We start from the raw sequence: 19,302 nt of genomic DNA, 5'->3' as shown, positions 1-19,302 counted from the left end.
TGGATGTCACATGTGTTTGGATTCCTGAACTTTGTTCTGGAGTCAGAATTGCCCTTTGTTGAAAAGTGCTGCTAAATGATGCCCTGTGAATTATGAAGTTTTCCACTGTGGCATTTGAAAGCAAGCACACTTCTAGGGCCCATGTAAGCTTCAGGCACTGTTCATTCTTATCTTTTTGGTGGACCACCACCTGCCATCCTCTCCCACATATGCACTTTAAGTAGCTCCTCATGTGTTTTTTCATTAGTACTCAACTAAATATTCAGGGTGACTCTGCACTGTGAGCTCTGATTGCCTTGGTTTCTCCAGCATCCCAGCTTTGTCTTTTCAGTTCAGAGAGAGGCCTCTTTCCCTGTGTTGGGTAGGGCCTGCAGCAGTAGGCTCTGGCAGTCATAGAGCTCACCTCATTTGTTGCCCATCCCTCAGAAGTCACTGTTCCTAATTAGCTGATACCCAGTGTCTTGAGAGTCATTGTTTCCTGTATTTTGTTCCGTTTTGTAATTGTGTCAGGCAGAAAGGCACAGCTTGTGTCTATTACTCTGTCTTGGCCAGAAGAGGAAGTTTAGTTTTCTTGGTAAAGCTTGAAATTCTTTGACAAGTGTCGTGACTCTCCTAGTTTATCTGTTTACTATTTTTTTTTTTTTAACATTTATTTGTTTTTGAGAGAGCGCTAGGGGGGCAGTTCAGGGGGGGCAGAGAGGGAAACACAGAATCCGAAGCAGGCTCCAGGCTCTGAGTTGTCAGCACAGAGCCTGATGGCAGGGCTCAAAGCCAGGAACAGCAAGATAATGACCTGAGCTGAAGTCGGATGCTTAACCAACTGAGCCACTCAGGAGCCCCTATCTGTTTACTATTTTATGTTTTCTATTTGAATTTTCTTTAAGGATAGTGTATCTAAAAGATTAAATGGCTCAGAGTAGAATAAGTTCTCTGATTCAGTCTGAAACTTATAAGCTAACTTGCTCCAAAAGTTACTTTGTGAGTAATTTTGGAAAATACCAAGCTATATGTTTACCCACATGTATGCTTACTTTTTCTTAAAAGCCTTTCTTCCTCATAACCTTATGATGAGACTTGTTATTAAAGGATTTTTGAAGATTGTCAAAAATACATATAAAGCTCTTAACAGGATACCAGCTACATAACCGTTTTCAAATATAGTTGACCCTGAACAACACAGGTTTGAACTACATATGCCCACTTATAACATGGATTTTTTTTCCAGCAAATACAGTACTATAAATGTATTTTCTGTTCCTTATGATTTTCTTAATAACATTTTCTCTAGCTTTATTATAAGAATATAGTATATAATACATAGAGCATACAAAATATGTGTTAGTCAACTGTTTACATTATTGGTAGGGCTTCCAGTCAACAGCAGGCTTTCAGTAGTTAACTTGTTGGGGAGTCAAATATTATATGCCGGTTTTAACTGCATGACAGGGCAGGGAGGGTCAGTGCCCATAACCCCCACATTGTTCAGGCATCGACTGTGTATAAGGGTACATATTCACAAAAGTTAAATAACTTGATTAAAGTAAGCTATGAGTTGCTGAGGAAAGATTTGAACTTCAGTGTGTCTGTTTCCAACATGAAGTTCCACTGAAGTGAAACAACTGAGCTTTCCAAAGATGCAACTCTGTCACCAGGTGAGTTCTCCATCATTGGAGATGGTTATGTGTAGACTGTGTAACCTAGGATGTTGCTGAGAAGATGCAGGCCTAGAACAGCAATTAGGCTAGAAGATACTTGCGAAAATACCTTTCATCTCTGACAGTGAGATTCTCAGAACTGTCAGTGTTAAACAGAATTTGCATGGATGAAAATAATGGGTTTTAAGGTAAAGGCATTCTAAATTGAGGACATAACATTTATTATATTAGGTAACAAGAAGAAAGGAAGCAAAACATGACTTTGTTATTACTAAGAAGGATAGTCTACAAAATACTGTATTTTATAAAACGCAAGAAATACTCTACAGTATAAATACCCTTTCTGTATTCGGCATAACCCATGGTGTGGTGGTTTTTTAAATTTCCCTATTATGAATGTTAATATTGATAATACTCTTAACTCTTACATTAAATTATTGGAATAAAGTTCTACTCTTAAATGGTCTCTTAGAAAAGCATATTCTTTATAATGTCTCCTCAATTTATGTTTTGCAGGCAGAAGCAGCAAATTAGCCACTTACACGAGAGGATAAGGGATAATGAAATACGGGCACAACATGCCATGTTAGGACATTATGTGAACTGTGAAGATTCTTTTGTGGCTAGTTTGCAGGTAAGGTGTAGAGAATTTTGTAGTTGTTGTTTATTAATAAAGTATGTGTTAATTATATGCTGACCTTGTAATATTAGGATGCTTTTTAATTAATCATGTTCATGTTTACATACATAGTAAAAGATGTCCCAAGAATTGTCTTCTAGATGTCAGGTTCACATCCCCTTCTAGATGTCAGGTTCACACCCCACACAGGAGTTACTGCTACCAGTTTCTAGTGTATCCTTCTAGAGTTGATATGTATCACTAGCAGATATAAATGTATTTTATTCCTCTATCTTCACAAAAAGTATCAAAATATATACATTATCCATTCATCTTGCTTTTCTCCTTTATATTACATAAATTATATAAAATGCAGTGATTAAAAAAGCAGAGAAAAACTCAAAAATACAGAGAACAAACTGATGGTTGCCTGGAGGAATGGGCAGAACAGGTGAAGGGGAGTGGGAGTTACAGACTTCAGTTATGGAATGGATAAGGCATGGGGGTTAAAAGGTACAGAACAGGGTATGCAGTCAGTGGTCTTGTAATAGTGTTGTATGGTGACAGATGGTAGCTACACTTGTCGTGAGCACAGCGTAACAGATAGACTTGTCGAATCACTATGTTGCACACCTGAAACTAAAGTAATGCGGGTCAACTGTACTTCTGTTAAAACAATTTCAGTGATTATTTCTATGTCATTACAAAGACAACATCCTTTTCCTTTGCTTTTACCGCTGATTGATTTCCCATTTTATGGAGATAGCAGAATTTATTCATCTTGTCCCTACTAGTCAGAATTTGGGTTGTTTCTTGTTTGGGGCTACTATGAATAATGTTGTGGAGAATAAAACACTGTTTTGCTCATGCGAGTGTTTTTAACTTAAATTCTCTCTAGTGAAATTTATAGGTATTATAAGAGTTGGTTACTTTTACTGATGTTGTCAAATCGCTATTGTATTAACACACTGTGAGATTTTTGCCTTTCTAGTGGGTTTGCATAAAGGGTACAATGGTGGAGTTATCTCCGTGGTTTTAAAAAAATGTTAGAATTCTGTTAAAATACATAATTTCTACCATCATAGAAAGATAACATAGCATCCTAGAACATAAAATCTACCATCATAACCGTTTTTTTTCATCCTAACCATTTTTTTTTAATTTTTTTTTTTAACGTTTATTTACTTTTGAGACAGACAGAGACAGAGCATGAACGGCGGAGGGTCAGAGAGAGAGAGGGAGACACAGAATCTGAAACAGGCTCCAGGCTCTGAGCTGTCAGCACAGAGCCCGACACGGGGCTCGAACTCACGAGCCGTGAGATCATGACCTGAGCTGAAGTCGGACGCTTAACCGACTGAGCCACCCAGGCACCCCCATCCTAACCATTTTTAAGTTTGCAGTTCAGTGGTGCAAATACACTTATAATATTTTGCAACGATCACCACCATCCATTTCCATACCTCTTCACATCTTACAAAACTGAAGTTTTGTACCCGTTAAACAGCAACTGTCTATTCACCTCCCCAACCCCTGGCAACTACTGTTCTACTTTATGTCTCTATGATTTTGATTACTCCAATTATCTTGTGTAAAATAAATCATACGGTATTTGTCTTTTTGTGACTGCCTTATTGCACTTAGTATAGTTTCCTCCAGGTTCATCCATACACTAGCATGTGTCAGAGTTTCATTCCTTTTAAAGGCTGAATAATATTCCATCATTTGTATATCACAGTTTGTTTTATCCGTTCATCTGTTGACAGGCATTTTGTCTGCTTCCACATATTAGCTCTAGTAAGTAATGCTGCCATGAACATTTTTTATGTTTATTTGAACATGGGTATATAAATATCTCTTGAAGACCCTGCCTTCAGTCCTTTTGAGTATATACCCAGAAGTAGAATTGCGGGATCATATAGTAATTCTATTTTTAAGGTTTTGAGGAAGCACCATACTGTTTTCCATAGTGACTGTACCGTTGTGCATTTCCACCAGCAGTATTATAGGGTTCTGGTTTGTCCACATGGCACCAACACTTGTTATTTTTTGTTTTGTTTTTTGATAGTAGCCATCCCAATGGGTATGAGGTGATATCTCATTGTAGTTTTGATAAGCATTTTCTTAAAGATTAGTGGTATGAGCATCTTTTTATGGCTTATTGGCTCTTGGTATGTCTTCTTTTTTTTTTAATGTTTGTTTATTTTTTGAGAGAGAGAGAGTGGGAGGGACGGTGGGAGAGGCACAGAGAGAGGAGGAAAGAGAAAAACTCAAGCTCTGTTGGCAATGTCTTCTCATTCACAAAAATTTTTTTAAGAATTTTTCTTAATGTTTATTTATTTTTGAGAGAAACAGAGAGAGAGGGAGACACAGAATCTGAAGCAGGCTCCCGATGCGGGGCTCGAACTCATGGACTGCGAGATCATGACCTGAGCCAAAGTCGGACGCTTAACCAAGTGAGGCGCCCAGGCGCCCCGATGCACAAAATTTTTTTAATTTTTCAAGTCCAGTTTGTCTACTTTTTCTTTTATTGCCTGTGCCTTTGGGGTCATATCCAAGACATATCGCCAAATTCATTGTCTTGAAGCTTTTGCTACATGTTTTCTTTTACGAGTTTTATAGTTTTAGGTCTTATGTTTAGCTCTTTGACCTACTGTGAGTAATTTTTGTATATGGTATTTGGCAAGGGTCCAGCTTCATTCTTTCCATGTGGATAATCCTGTTTTCTCAGCACTATTTGTTGAAAAGACTCTTTTCCACATTGAATGGTCTTAGCACCTGATCCAAAATCATTTGACCGTGTATGCCAGGGTTAATTTCTGGGCTCTATATTCCATTCCATTGGTCTATATATGTCTTTCATTATCCACACATTATTCATAACAGCACCACACTGTTTTGATCACTGTGGCTTTGTATTAAGTTTTGAAGTCTGGAAGTGTGAGTCCCCCAGGTTTTTCTTCTTTTTAAGATTCTTTAAGCTATTTGTGGTCCCTTGAGATTCTATATGAACTTTAGGGTGGCTTTTTCTCCTTTTGCAAAATAATGTGATTTTGATAGGGATTGAATCGAATCTGTAGATCACTAGATCACTTTGAGTATTATTAACATCTTCACAATATTAACTTTTCCAAACCATGAACATGAAATGTATTGCCATTTATTTATGTCTTCTTCAATTTCTTTCAGCAGTGTTTTGTAATTTTTATTATACAAGTCTTTCACAAACCTCCTTGGTTAATTCCTGAGTATTTTATTCTTTTTGATACTGTCATAAATGGGATCGTTTTCATAATTTCCTTTTCAGATTGTTCATTGTTAATGCATCATAGAAATGCAACAGTTTTTTGTGTATTGACTTTGTATCCTAATACATTGATGAATTTACTCAATAGTTCTAACAAGTTTTTTGTGGAATTGTTAGGATTTTCTACATGCAAGATTATATCATCTGTGAACAGAGATAGTTTTACCTTCCTTTCCAATATGGATGCCTTGTATTTCTTTTCCTTGCCTAATTCCTCTGGCTGTAACTTCCAGTATTCTGTTGAATAAAAGTGGGGAAAGTGGAATCCTTGCCTTGTTCCTGATCTTAGAGGAAAAGCTTTCAGTCTTTCACCATTGAGTATAATGTTTACTATCAGTTTTTACTATATAGCTTTTATTATGTTGAAATAGTATTCTTTCAATAGTTTTCTTCCATTCCTAGTTTTTGTGTTTTATCATGAAAGATACTGAATTTTGTCATGTGCTTTTTTGACATCAATTGAGATGAGTAAGGGTTTTTCCCTTTATTCTGTTAATGTGGTATATTACATTGATCAGTTTTCAAATATAGAACCATGCTCGCATTCCAGGAATAAATTCTACATGGTCATAGATTATAATCCTTTTAAAATACTGCTGCATTCAGATTGTAACTATTGTTGAGGATTTTGGCATCAAAGATACTGGTCTGTAGTTTTCTTGTGCTGTCTGGCTTTGGTATCAAATAATGCTTGCTTCATAGAATAACTTAGGAAGAGTAGTTTCTTCTCTTTCGGTGTTTGGAAAAGTTTGAAAGGGATTGGTGTTCGTTTTTTTCTTTCTTTGTTTTTGTTTTTAACATGTTTGGTAGAATTCACCAGTGAAGCCATCAGGTCCAGAGCAAGGGCTTTTTTAAAGGGCAGGGTTTTGATTAGTGATTCAGTCTCTTACAGATAGGTCTGCTCAGATTTTCTGTTTCTTCATGATTTAGATCGAGGTTTTATGTTTCTAGTAACTTGTCCATTGCGTTTGGTTTATCCAATTTGTTGGCATACAGTTAATCACTCACAGTACTCTGTTACAATCCTTTTTATTTCTTCAAAATTGATATTAATGTCCCCATTATCATTTATGATTTTAGTAATTTGAGTTTTTTTTCCTTAAACCATCTAGGTGAAGGTTTGTCAATTTTGTTGATTTTTTTCAGAAAACCAAATTTTGGTTTCATTAACTTTCTCTATTTTTATTTTCTCTATTTCATTTATCTCTGTTTTAATCCTTATTATTTCATTCCTTCTGATAATTTTGGATTTCGTTTATTCTCCTTTTTCTAATCCCTTAGGTTGTTAAGTTAGGTTGTTGATGTAAGATCTTTCTCGTTTTCTTCATATGGTTTTAATCTGTTTTTCTCCTGAGTGATGTTGAATTTCTTTTTATATATCTAAGGCCCCATTCATATTTCTTTTCTGTGAAATGTCATTTCATATCCTTTGCTTGTTTTTCTGTTAGGTACTGGTTTTTTACTTACTGATTTTAGAAGCCCTTTGTCTTATAATTTGATTTGAAAATACATTTTCTGAATTTGTCATAATATTTTCTATCTATGTCATTCTATTTCTTTTTCTTGTATCTATTACTTTCTATCATGAAGTCTCTATAATTTTAATGAACATTTTACAAATAAGTTCTGTCTTCACTAATGGACCCATTTAACAGAACAGTTACTAAACATCCACCGTGTTAAATTATGAGGTCACAAAGGTAAAGAATAGTTCCTATCTTGATGAATCTCAAACTACATTGGGAGAGACTATATAGGTAAACATGTTTACCTATTCCTTCAAAATTTGTGTTTACTGTAGGTAAAGCAGTGTGTAGGTGCACAGAATAGAAATGTGAATGAGGTTAGTTTTGCCATTGAGAGTACAGTCTAATTGGAACATAGACAGAGGGTCTTTGAGACCTTATAACAAAATTTATATGGCTGGAAGGGTGACTTTCCCCAATTATTACTTTTTTTTTAAAGAATTTATCTTAAAAATTGTTTGTATGTTTTTCTGTATTGACTTTATGATTGGCTTATTTCCCAAAGAATATAAACTATTGGCATTTTTATTAGGGTCAAAAGTGAGAATTCATAACTTTATAGAGTTATATACTTCTATTTGTGGAATTTTTTTGTCTTCCTAATTAAGGTCTTTATTTCTTGAATTAAATCATTTTAGGTGGGATTTTTCTTCTTCCATTGTATTTTCAAACTTGTTTACATATGTTCAAGGAATTGGTGTATTAAAGTCAGGAAATATTGAAGACCAACTAGTTATCAGAATACTTGAGGCAAAAACATTTAAATTTTTTTTTTCAACGTTTTTTATTTATTTTTGGGACAGAGAGACACAGAGCATGAACGGGGGCGGGGCAGAGAGAGAGGGAGACACAGAATCGGAAACAGGCTCCAGGCTCCGAGCCGTCAGCACAGAGCCCGACGCGGGGCTCGAACTCACAGACGTGAGATCGTGACCTGGCTGAAGTCGGCCGCTCAACCGACTGCGCCACCCAGGCGCCCCCGAGGCAAAAACATTTAACAGAGACTCCAGCTTGTTTACCATACTTCAGTTACTAATAACTCAGAATAGGTCATTGCAGTGTGATCTTATCTACTAGTTCTATCCCATGATAGTAAGGCTCTATGGAACTGAGATTAATAGTGTACAGTTATTTAAAAGTGGTATTTTTATACTATGTAAGTAGTATAATTTTTTTTGAAGACAATTCTGTAGAGCCATGCAGTTTTTCTTTGTAACTTTCTTATTCTGAATAAAGGGTTAACTTGAATCACACAATTATTATATTTCCAGAGGCATGTGTATCTTAGTATGCATCTGAAAGCTGAAGAAATTGTTTTTTGACATAGCATCAGGCCAGTAGAGGGCTCTCCAAGTCAGTCTACAAGGACATATAGAAATAGCTGAAGGGATATAGAAAAGAGGGTTGCTGAAAATGTTAGAAGGATTTAAAATTATGTGGGGAATTAAAATATGGTTGAGAAATTTGTCTTCAAAAGATAAGGTAAATTAATAAAAGGGAATCAAGGAAAACCCAAAGTACTAAATAGATATTATAAATATAGGAGATGAATTTTTTTTAGTAGATATATAGAGAGAGCTGATAAATGGCAAGGGTTTAAAAGAACCAATAAATATAATAAAAAATATTTCTTAGCAAATAAAGTATTTTGGTGTTTGAACAGTGCTTTTCAATTTTTTATTGATTAATTTGACATTTAATGTGTAAGTTTAAGGTGCACAGCACACTATTTAACACACTTATGTATTATGTTTGTTAAAGTAGCAGTATTTATTACATTACATAATTGTACTACATATTGTCCATGTTCATTACACTTCGCATTAAATTTCTATGGCTTATTTACTACTCCTTAGTACCCTTATACAAGTTTATATCCTTATACACTATTATTCAAATTTCCACCTCCCAACTCCCCCATCCTCTGGTAACCACCAGTTACTCTGTTTTTTACAGGTTTAACTTTTTGTAGATTCTACATATAAGTGATATATAGTCCTTAATATTTCTCCTTCTGACTTATATTGCTGAACATAATGTGCTTAAGGTCCATTCATGTTGTTATAAATCATAAGATATCTTCCTTTTTCATGGCTGGATAATATTCCACTGTGTACATTTAACACATCATTTTTATCTATTGATAGGCATTTGGGTTATTTCCATATCTGACCTATTATGAATAATGCTGTGATAAACATGGGAGGGTATATACTTTCAGAATCCTGTTTACATATTTCCTTTGGGTATATACCCAGAAATGGGATGGCTAGATTATATGGTAGATCTATTTTATTGGTCCATGGTGGCTGTACCAATTAACCCCCACCAGTGGTGTGTAAGAGTTCTTTTTTCACCACATCCTCACCTGCATCTGCTATTTGTCTTCTTGATGATAATCATTCTAACAGGTATGACATGGTATTTCACTGTGATTTTAATTTGCATTTTCCTGATGATTAATGAAGTGGAACATTTTCCCATGTGTCTGTTGGCCATTTTGATACCCTCTTTGGAAAAATGTCTATTTAGGTCTTTTGCCCCATATTTAATTGGATTAATTTTTTATTATTAAATTGACTTGAGTTCTTTTTATATTTTGGATATTCTTTTCTGATACATAGTTTTCTGAAATATTTTCTTATTCTATAGTTTTTCTTTTCATTTTGTTATATTAGATCTGCTGCTATGCAGAAGCATTTGAGTTTGATATAGTTCCATTTGTTGATTTTTGCTTTTTGTTGTTTGTGCTTTTGGCATCATGTCTAAAAAGCAAATCATTGTTGAGACCAGTATTGATGAGTTTTCCCCCTCTGTTTCATTCTAGGAGTTTTATGATATCAGATCTTTTAAGTCTTTGATCCATTTCAAGTTAGTTTTTGTGAGTAGTGTGAGATAGGGGCTCGATTTCATTGTTCTGCATGTGTTTGTACAGTTTTCCCACCACACGTGTGAAAGAGACTCTCCTTTCCCCATAGGGTATTCTTGGTTCTCTGGTCAAATATCAGTTCACTGTATATGCCAGGATTTAATTCTGGGCTCTCTATTCCGTTACATTGATTGATCTGTCTTTTTTGTACCAGTATCATACTGTTTTTATTACTATGGCTTTTTACTATAGTTTGAAATCCAGAAGCATGATCCCTCTGGCTTTAATTTTTTTCCTTTATTTTCCCCCTCAGGATTACTTTCGGTATTTGGGGTCTTTTGTGGTTCCACCAGATTTTAGAGTTATTTCTTCAATTTCTGTGAAGAATAGCAAAGGAATTTTTATCTTAGATGTATGAACAATGTTATTTTTTATGCATAGCATTTTATATGTGCACAATTTGGGGCACATACCTTGCTCATCCTAATTCCGTAGCAAATTAAACAAAGAAAAATATATTTTTCATATCCTGTATATTCTAGGTTAAAGAAAGTAAATTTTTGACATAAAATAACATTCTTTTATGAATTTATAGATGTAAAACATATTTTGGGTAAATAACTCTATTTGACTGTTAAAAACTTTGAACAGCCTACGATCAAGATGACCTGAAAGTTAAATATCAGCAAATCTCGTAGGTAGAAAATGAGAACTAGGTTTTTATCCAAAAATTCACACTTCCTAGATTGTTTTAGTAGTAAAATTGCTGGAACTGAAGAGTGATTTATCTTTATAATGCCCTATACCAAAATTTTAACCTGTGGTTAACAAGGCTTCTTAGGAGGAAAAAATGTGAAGGATCCTTTTTATCTTTTGTTAAAAACTGAAGAAGAGATGTCTTCTTTTTTTTTTTTTTTAATTTTTTTTTTCAACGTTTTTTATTTATTTTGGGACAGAGAGAGACAGAGCATGAACGGGGGAGGGGCAGAGAGAGAGGGAGACACAGAATCGGAAACAGGCTCCAGGCTCCGAGCCATCAGCCCAGAGCCTGACGCGGGGCTCGAACTCACGGACCGCGAGATCGTGACCTAGCTGAAGTCGGATGCTTAACCGACTGCGCCACCCAGGCGCCCCAGAGATGTCTTCTTTTAACATAGATGTGAACCTTGGAATAGACCAAGCAGATAATATTTAATTACGCTTCATTGATGCATCATTTCTTGTTTTCTTTCCATTTTATCCTTTTTCTATTTATGTAATTTTTTCTATTTCATTTTCCTTCAGCCATTTTTTCTACTACCAAGTTTTGTGGTTTTAATGAGCATTTTATAAATGAGTCCCACCTTTACGAATGAGCTCATTCAACAAAACATAAACACCTAATGTGTTAAATTCTGGGGCAGCAAAAGTGAAGGATACTTTCTGTATTCATGATCCTGAATCCCACAGAGAGAGACTGTATCAAAAAACATGTTTATCCATTTCTTCAGAAATTACTTGTTTACTGTGGATAAGGCACCATACCATGTAGGCTCTAGTAATATAAATGTGAATGAAGTTGGTTTTTTCATCAAAAAGTGTACAATCCAGTGAGGAAGACTGATAAACAAGAGATAATTGCAGTAAGTTGGAGGTGCCCAAATGGGATATATATGAAATAATATGGGAATCCCTACTAAGAACAGATAAACTAGCCTTGCAGAGGGAGGCTTAAGCTTCCTGTAGGAAAGGACATCTGATCTGAGAACCTGATGAAGTAAAAGAATTTAGGCAGGTTAAGGAAATGGAGAAATAGTGCTTCAGGCATGCTATATTGTGTGTGAAGAAGCTCAAAGATAAAGCATTTGGAAAACTACACATTATTCTGTATGGATGAAGTGCAAAGTGAGAGAGAGTAGTGGTAAGAGGTGTGCTTAGAGAGAGGTAAGGCAAGGGTCAAGTTGTATCAAGGGCTTAAAAAGTAAGGGACCCATTTGTCCCTGTTTTTGTTTTTTGTTTTTTGTTTTTTTTTTTTTTTTTTTTTTATTTTTGGGACAGAGAGAGACAGAGCATGAACGGGGGAGGGGCAGAGAGAGAGGGAGACACAGAATCGGAAACAGGCTCCAGGCCCCGAGCCATCAGCCCAGAGCCTGACGCGGGGCTCGAACTCACGGACCGCGAGATCGTGACCTGGCTGAAGTCGGACGCTTAACCGACTGCGCCACCCAGGCGCCCCCCATTTGTCCCTGTTTTAGCTACAGTTTCAGTTAATGCCTGTTGTACTCCCATAAGTGATTAATAGCACCCCCTTTCAATCTCTGAAGTGTCCTAGTTTGGTCACCCCTGGGGCGTAATAGACCCTGGATTTAAGATGGATGGTATTGGGGCAGAAACCAGGCAGGAAGCTCTTATCAATAGTCCAAAAGTTAAATGGACATCTGAATTTAACAACAATGTTGGTTAAGACAAAAGGAAGAATATTTATTACACATCTGTGTGACCAAGCATGGGCTTGATTTGATGACTTTAATGTGGTGAGAGAAGTGATTGCCTAGTTTCAGATGGGCAAAATTGATTGGCTTTGATTGCCAAAGGCCAGGATAGAGACAACTACATCAGGAGTAAGTTCTATTAGAGGAGAAAAATAATGAGTTACGCTTATATATTATTATATTGTAAATTTGGGACTAAGATGAAGAATGGGGCTGATATTCATAGGTAGGTCTAAGGGAGAGGTTAGAAATATAGGACTTGTCAGTCCACCCAGGTGGTGGTTGAAGCTTGGGCATGATCACTTCTTCCAGGGAGTGAAGAAAATGGGAACCATAAGTAACGACAGGGAACAGCAGTATTTTAGAAGTCAGTAAAAGAGCACAAGTTGTGAAGGAGCATGGTGGAGGGGCGTGGGAGTGGGGGTTGCGTATTGTTATAGAAATGAAGGGAAGACCGGCTTCTTTCTTCGCAGACTCAGTGGTTGTAAGACACTCTGGCTGAAAAAGCAATTTAAGGGCTTAAAGCAGTTCTGGCTTCAGGCTTTTCTCTTTCTGTCTGCTTAATTTCATGTAGAAGTTGTCCAATTTGTCTTGTTATGAAACACATTTCTGTAGTGCAGATTTGCTCATACATGAATGGTACAATGAGGTCAGTATAGTTTTCAAGTCTCATTGGTTCATATGTGGTTTTTGTTTTGTTTTTCCAGGCAAGGGGATTTAGAATAGTGTGAGTAAAATTAGAATCTTCGGCAGGCTGCAGAACAGGCCTAGGCTCACCTGCTGCCTTGGCAGCAGAAGCCTCTTCAAGTTTCATTTTCAGAAAATTGTACTGTACTGCCTTGAGACATGCACTCCCTCCTTTAGTAGCTTCAGTTCCTGGCAGGTCATGTTGCCTCCTACCCACCTGAATGTAGTCCCCATATTGCAGAGTTCTACCTCTGTCATCTCAATACCCACCAGACCTGCTCTAATTAAAGTGATGCCAGCATTTAATATTAACTGTGACTGCCTGCCCAAGAAGTTCAACTCTTCTCCCCAGTTACTATTTTGATTAGTAATCTGGTTTAAGTTGCGTAGTCTTTGAATGGACTATTGCCTTTCCTTTTCCCTTAAGCCCTATTTTTAGTGCTTGGTTTTTGAGTGCTTTTCCAGGAATATTTCATTGTAGTAGAAACATCTGTATTAACTTATTTGTAAAATTAATAAATTTTATATTTTAGAACAGTTTTAGGTTCACAGCAAAATTGAGCAGAATGTACAGAGTTCTCATATATCCTGTGCCGCACATACCTACGGCTTTCTCCACTGTTGACATCCTCTGTCACAGGATATCTTTGTTACAGTTGAACCTGTACTGACCCATTATCATCACCCAAAGGCCGTAGATTACATTGAGGTTCACACTTGGTGTTACAATTCTGTGAATTTGGACAAATGTATAATGACCCATATGCATTATTGTAGTATCGTACAGAATAGTTTCACTGCCCTAAAACTCTGTGCTCTGCCTGTTCAATCCCTCCTCTCCTTTAACCTCTGGCAACAACCAATCTTTTAACTGTCTCCATAGTTTTGCCTCTTCCAGAATGTGATATAGTTGGAATCATACAGTATATAACCTTTCAGATTGGCTTCTTTCACCTCATGACACACATTTAAGTTTCCTCTGTGTCTTTTTTTTTTTTTTTTTTTGAGAGAGAGCGTGCAGGCATGCATGCACGTGGGCAAGTAGGGTGGGTGCTGGGCAGAGAGAGAGAGAGATGGAAAATCCCAAGCAGCCCCACGCTCAGCACAGAGCCTGAGGTGTGGGGCTTGATCCCACAACCCTGGCACTATGACCTGAGCCAAATTCAAGAATCAGATGCTCAACCACTGAGCCACCCAGGGTGCCCCATCATCATATTGATAGCTTATTTCTTTTTAGTGCTGCATAATATCCCATTGCCTGTATGTACCATAGTTTATTTATCCACTCATCTACTGAATGAAATTTTAGTTATTTTAAAGTTTTGGCAAATATGAATAAAGCTGCTGTAAACTTTCATGTGAAGCTTTTTGTGTAGCATATTTTCTATTCATTTGGGTAAATACCAAGGAACACAATTGCTGGATCATATGGTAAGAGTATGTTTAAGTAACTGCCAAGATGTCTTTCAAAGTGGTTATATTACTTTGCATTCCCTCCAGTAATAAACAAAAGTTTCTGTTGTTGCATATCCTCACCAGCATTTGGTGTGCAGAGTTTTTGATTTTGGCCATTCTAATAGGTATATAGTGGTAGGTAGCTCATTGTTGTTTCAATTTGCAATACCCTAAAGACATTTGATTTTGAACATCTTTTCATATGTTTATTTGTCATCTGTATATTTTCTTCAGTGAGATAACTGTTCAGGTCATTCCCCCATTTTTAAAATTTGTGTTGTTTTTTATTGTTGAGTTTTAGGAGTTCTTTGTATAGTTTGGATACATATCCTTCATCATATGTGTCTTTTGCAAATAGTTTCTGCCAGTATGTGGCTTATCTTCTCATTTTCTTGATAATGTCTTCTGCAGAGCTTAAATTTTTAATGAAATCCAGCTTATCATTTGTTTCTTTTTTTAAACATTTAAAAAAATGTTTATTTATTTTGAGAGAGAAAGCAAGAGCACAAGCAGTGAGTGAGGGAAAGAGAGAATCCCAGCAGGCTCCATGCTGTCAGCACAGAGCCCAGTGCGGGGCTCAATCCCATGAACCATGAGATCATGACCTGAGCCGAAATCAAGAGTTGGATGCTTAACCAACTGAGCCATCCGGGTGCCCCCATTTGTTTCTTTTATGGATCTTACTTTTAGTAGTGTATCTAAAAGTTATTGTCATATCTAGGTTTCTTTCTATGTTATCTTCTAGGGGTTTTATAGTTTTCCATTTTAACAGTTAGGTCTGTAGTCCATTTTGTGTTAATTTTTGTGAAAAGTGTAAAGCCTGTGTCTAGATTCATTTTCTTGCATATAGATGTTCCGTTGTTCCAGCATCATTTGTTGAAAAGACTTTCTTTGCTCCATTGTACTGCCTTTGTGTTTTTGTCAAAAATCAGTTGGCTGTATTTATATGTGGATCTATTTCTAGGCTTTCATTTCTTTTCCACTTACCTGTTTGGTCTTTCCTCAATGCCATACACTCTAGATTACTGTAGATTTATTGTAAGTCTTGACATGAGGTGGTCAGTCCTGCATCTTTGTTCTTTTCCTTCAATATTATGTTGACTATTCTGGGTCTTTTGTTTTTTCGTAGAAACTTTACAATCAGTTTGTTGCTACCCACAAAATAACTTGTTTGGATTTGCCTGAGATTGCCTTGAATCTATGGATTAAGTTGGGTAAAACTTAACATCTTGACAGTATTGAGTTTGTCTGTGGACATGGAATATCTCTTTGTTTATTTCATCCTTCTTTAGTGTCTTTGATCAGAGTTTTGTAACTTTCCTTATATCTTGTACTTTGTTACATTTATACTTATTTCATTTTGGGGGTGCTAATGTAAATGCCAATGTGTTTTAAATTTCAAACTCTACTTGTTCATTGCTGACATATAGGAAAACACCTGACTTTCATATATTAATCTTGTTTCTTGCAACCTAGGTATTATTTTCCTATTAGTTTCAGGAGGTGGGTTTTTTTTGTTTTTGTTTTGTTTTTGTTTTTGTTTTTGTTTGATCTGTTTTCTTGGATTTTCTATATAAGTAATTATATCATCTGTGAACAAAACTGTTTTAATTCTTTTTTCTGCCCAACTGGCATACATTTTATTTCCTTCTCTTGTTTTATTGCATTCCCTAGGATTTCCAGTACAGTGTAGAAAATCAGTGGTGGGAGGAACATCCTTGCCTTGTTCCTGATGAAGCTTCAAGTTTCTTACCATTAACTGCTGCTAGCTATAGTTTTTTTCTAGATGTTCTTTATCAAGTTTAGTAAGTTTGCCTCTATTCCAAGTTTGGTTATAGTTTCTTGCATGAATGAGTGTTGAATTTTGTCAGAATTATTTTCTACATTTAATTGATACGATCATAATGTTTTTTCCTCTGTAGACTGTTGATATGATGGATTACATTAATTGATTTTTGAATGTTGAACCAGCCTAAATTGCTGGGATAAATTTCAGTTGGTCATGGTGAATAATTCTTTTTATACATTGTTAGATCCAGTTTGCTATTTTTTTGAGGATCCATTTATGTAAAATATTGGTCTGTAGCTTTCTTTTTTTAAAAATTTTTTTTCAACGTTTTTTATTTATTTTTGGGACAGAGAGAGACAGAGCATGAACGGGGGAGGGGCAGAGAGAGAGGGAGACACAGAATCGGAAACAGGCTCCAGGCTCTGAGCCATCAGCCCAGAGCCTGACGCGGGGCTCGAACTCACGGACCGTGAGATCGTGACCTGGCTGAAGTCGGACGCTTAACCGACTGCGCCACCCAGGCGCCAGTAGCTTTCTTTTTTTAAAAATTAAAACAATTTTTTTTTTTTTAGTAATCTTTACACCCAACGTGGGGCTTGAACTCATGACACTGAGATCAAGAGTCGCATACTCTTCCAAGTGAGCCAGGCAGATGCCCTTATAGTTTTCTTGTAATTTTTTTGTCTCATTTGGTATTAGGGTAATTGTGGCCTCATAGAATGAGTTAGAAGTATTCCTTCTGCTTCTGTGTCTGGAAGAGATTGTAGAAAGTCGGTATAATTTCTTCCATTTTTATTTTTTATTTTTTTATTTTTTAAAAAAATTTTTTATTTTTAACGTTTATTTATTTTTGAGACAGAGAGAGACACAGCATGAATGGGGGAGGGTCAGAGAGAGAGGGAGACACAGAATCTGAAAAACAGGCTCCAGGCTGTGAGCTGTCAGCACAGAGCCTGACGCGGAGCTTGAACTCACAGACCGCGAGATCATGACCTGAGCCGAAGTCAGACACCCAACTGACTTGAGCCACCCAGGCACCCCTGATTTCTTCCATTTTTAAACGCTTGGTAGAATTCACCAGTAAACCCATCTGGGCCTGGTGCTTTCTGTGTTAGAAAGTGATTAATTATTGATTTAATTTCTTTAATTGGCCTCTTCAGATTATTTATTTTTTGTATGAGTTTTGGCAGGTTGTGGTTTTCAAGAAATCAGTCTATTTCATCTAGGTCATCAAATTTATTGGCATAAAGTTGTTCATAATAATCCTTTATTATATTTTTTAATGTCCATGGGATCTGTAGTGATGTTTGCCCTTAAAATTTGATATTAATAAATTTGTGTCTTCTTTCTTTTTTCTTAGTTAGCCTGAACTAGAAGGTTATTGATTTTATAGATCTTTTCCAGAATGAGTTTTGATTTTGTTGATTTTCTATATTGATTTCCTGTTTTCAGTTTCATTGATTTCTGCTTTAATTTTTATTCTTCTATACTTTGGATTTGATTTCTTTTTCTGTGTCTAGTTTCCAATGTGGAAGCTTAGAAAATTGATTTTAAGCCTTTCTTGTTTTCTAATATATGCACGTGACGTTATAAATTTCCCTCAAAGCACTGCTTTAATTACATCCCACAAATTTTAGATAATCTGTATTTTCATTTCCCTTTAGTACAGAATATTTTAAAATTTCTCTTGATATTTCTTATTTGATCCATAAGTTATCTAGAAGTGTACTATTTAATCTTCAAGTATTTTGGGATTTTTATAGCTACCTTTCTGTTGATTTCTAGTTTAATTACATTATGGTTTGAGAGCATATATTGTTTGATCCTTCTTCTTTTAAATTTGTTAAGACATGTTTTATCACCCAAAATGTGGTCTATTTTGGTAAATATTCTGTATGAGCTTGAGAAGAATGTGTAATCTGAAGTAGTCTATACATGTCAATTACATCCAGGCAGTTGTTGATGCTGTTTAGTTCAACTGTGTTCTTAGTAATTTTCTACTTGATGGGTCTGTTCATTTCTGATAGAGGGTTGTTAAAGTCTCCAGTTACTGTAGTAGATTCATTTGTTTCTCCTGTAGTTCTCTCAGTTTTTACAGCACATATGTTGCTGCTCTGTTGTTAAGCATATACACATTAAGGATTGCTGAGGCTTCTTGGAGTATTGACCCTTTCCTGTAATGCTCATTTTGGTTCCTGATAACTTTCCTGGCTGTAAAGTGTGCTTTTTCTGAAATTAATATAGCTATTCTACTTTCTTTTGATGAGAAGTTAGCATGACGTATCTTTTTCCATCCCTTTGCTTTTAATCTGTGTGTGTCATTATTTTTAGTGTGGGTTTCTTGTAGGGAGCATATAGTCAGGTCTTGTTTTAGGACCCATTGAGGCAGTCTCTGTCTTTCAGTTGATGTATTTATACTATTTACATTTAAAGTGATTATTGATACAGTTGAGTTAAAACCAACCATGTTTGTTACTGTTTTTTTTGCTCTTGTTCTTTGTCCCTATTTTTGTCTTCCACTTTGTCTGCCTTTTGTGCTTTTACTCGAGCATTTAATACAATTCCATTTTCTCTCCTTTCTTAGCATATAGATTACACTTCTTTTTTTAGTGGTTGCCCTAGAGTTTGCAATATACACTTACAACCAACCCAAGTCTGCTTGCAGATAACACTGTACCTTTCATGAGTGGTGCAAATTCCTTGTTATAATTAAGTACTACTAAATCTTCCTTCCTTTTTCTTGTATCATTGCTGTCATTCATTTCACTTAAGCATACACACACACAAACACACACTAAGTGAACACATTGTTGCCATTATTGTTGAATAAGCATATCTATTAGATTAAGACAAATAAAAGCTTTGATTTGATTTGATTTGATTTGATTTGAGTTTCTGACCTATATCATTTTCCTTCTCTCTGA

At 35.9% G+C, this 19,302-nt stretch overlaps 1 protein-coding gene across 2 annotated transcripts in view; it reads left to right on the top strand.

Moving 5' to 3' along the window:
• Nucleotides 1-19,302, top strand: part of CEP85L (centrosomal protein 85 like) — a 172,871-nt gene that overhangs the window by 104,869 nt on the left and 48,700 nt on the right. For both annotated transcript variants that reach the window (XM_058735099.1, XM_058735098.1), the window contains exon 5: nt 2,172-2,289. In XM_058735099.1, coding sequence (XP_058591082.1) covers nt 2,172-2,289 — 118 coding nt within the window. The remainder of the gene's footprint in view (nt 1-2,171; nt 2,290-19,302) is intronic.

This window comes from Neofelis nebulosa, chromosome 6 (assembly GCF_028018385.1).
Source record: "Neofelis nebulosa isolate mNeoNeb1 chromosome 6, mNeoNeb1.pri, whole genome shotgun sequence".
In the NCBI taxonomy this organism is placed as follows: domain Eukaryota; kingdom Metazoa; phylum Chordata; class Mammalia; order Carnivora; family Felidae; genus Neofelis; species Neofelis nebulosa.
Note: the sequence above shows the minus strand (reverse complement) of the source record. Positions and strands in the feature narration are given on the sequence as shown.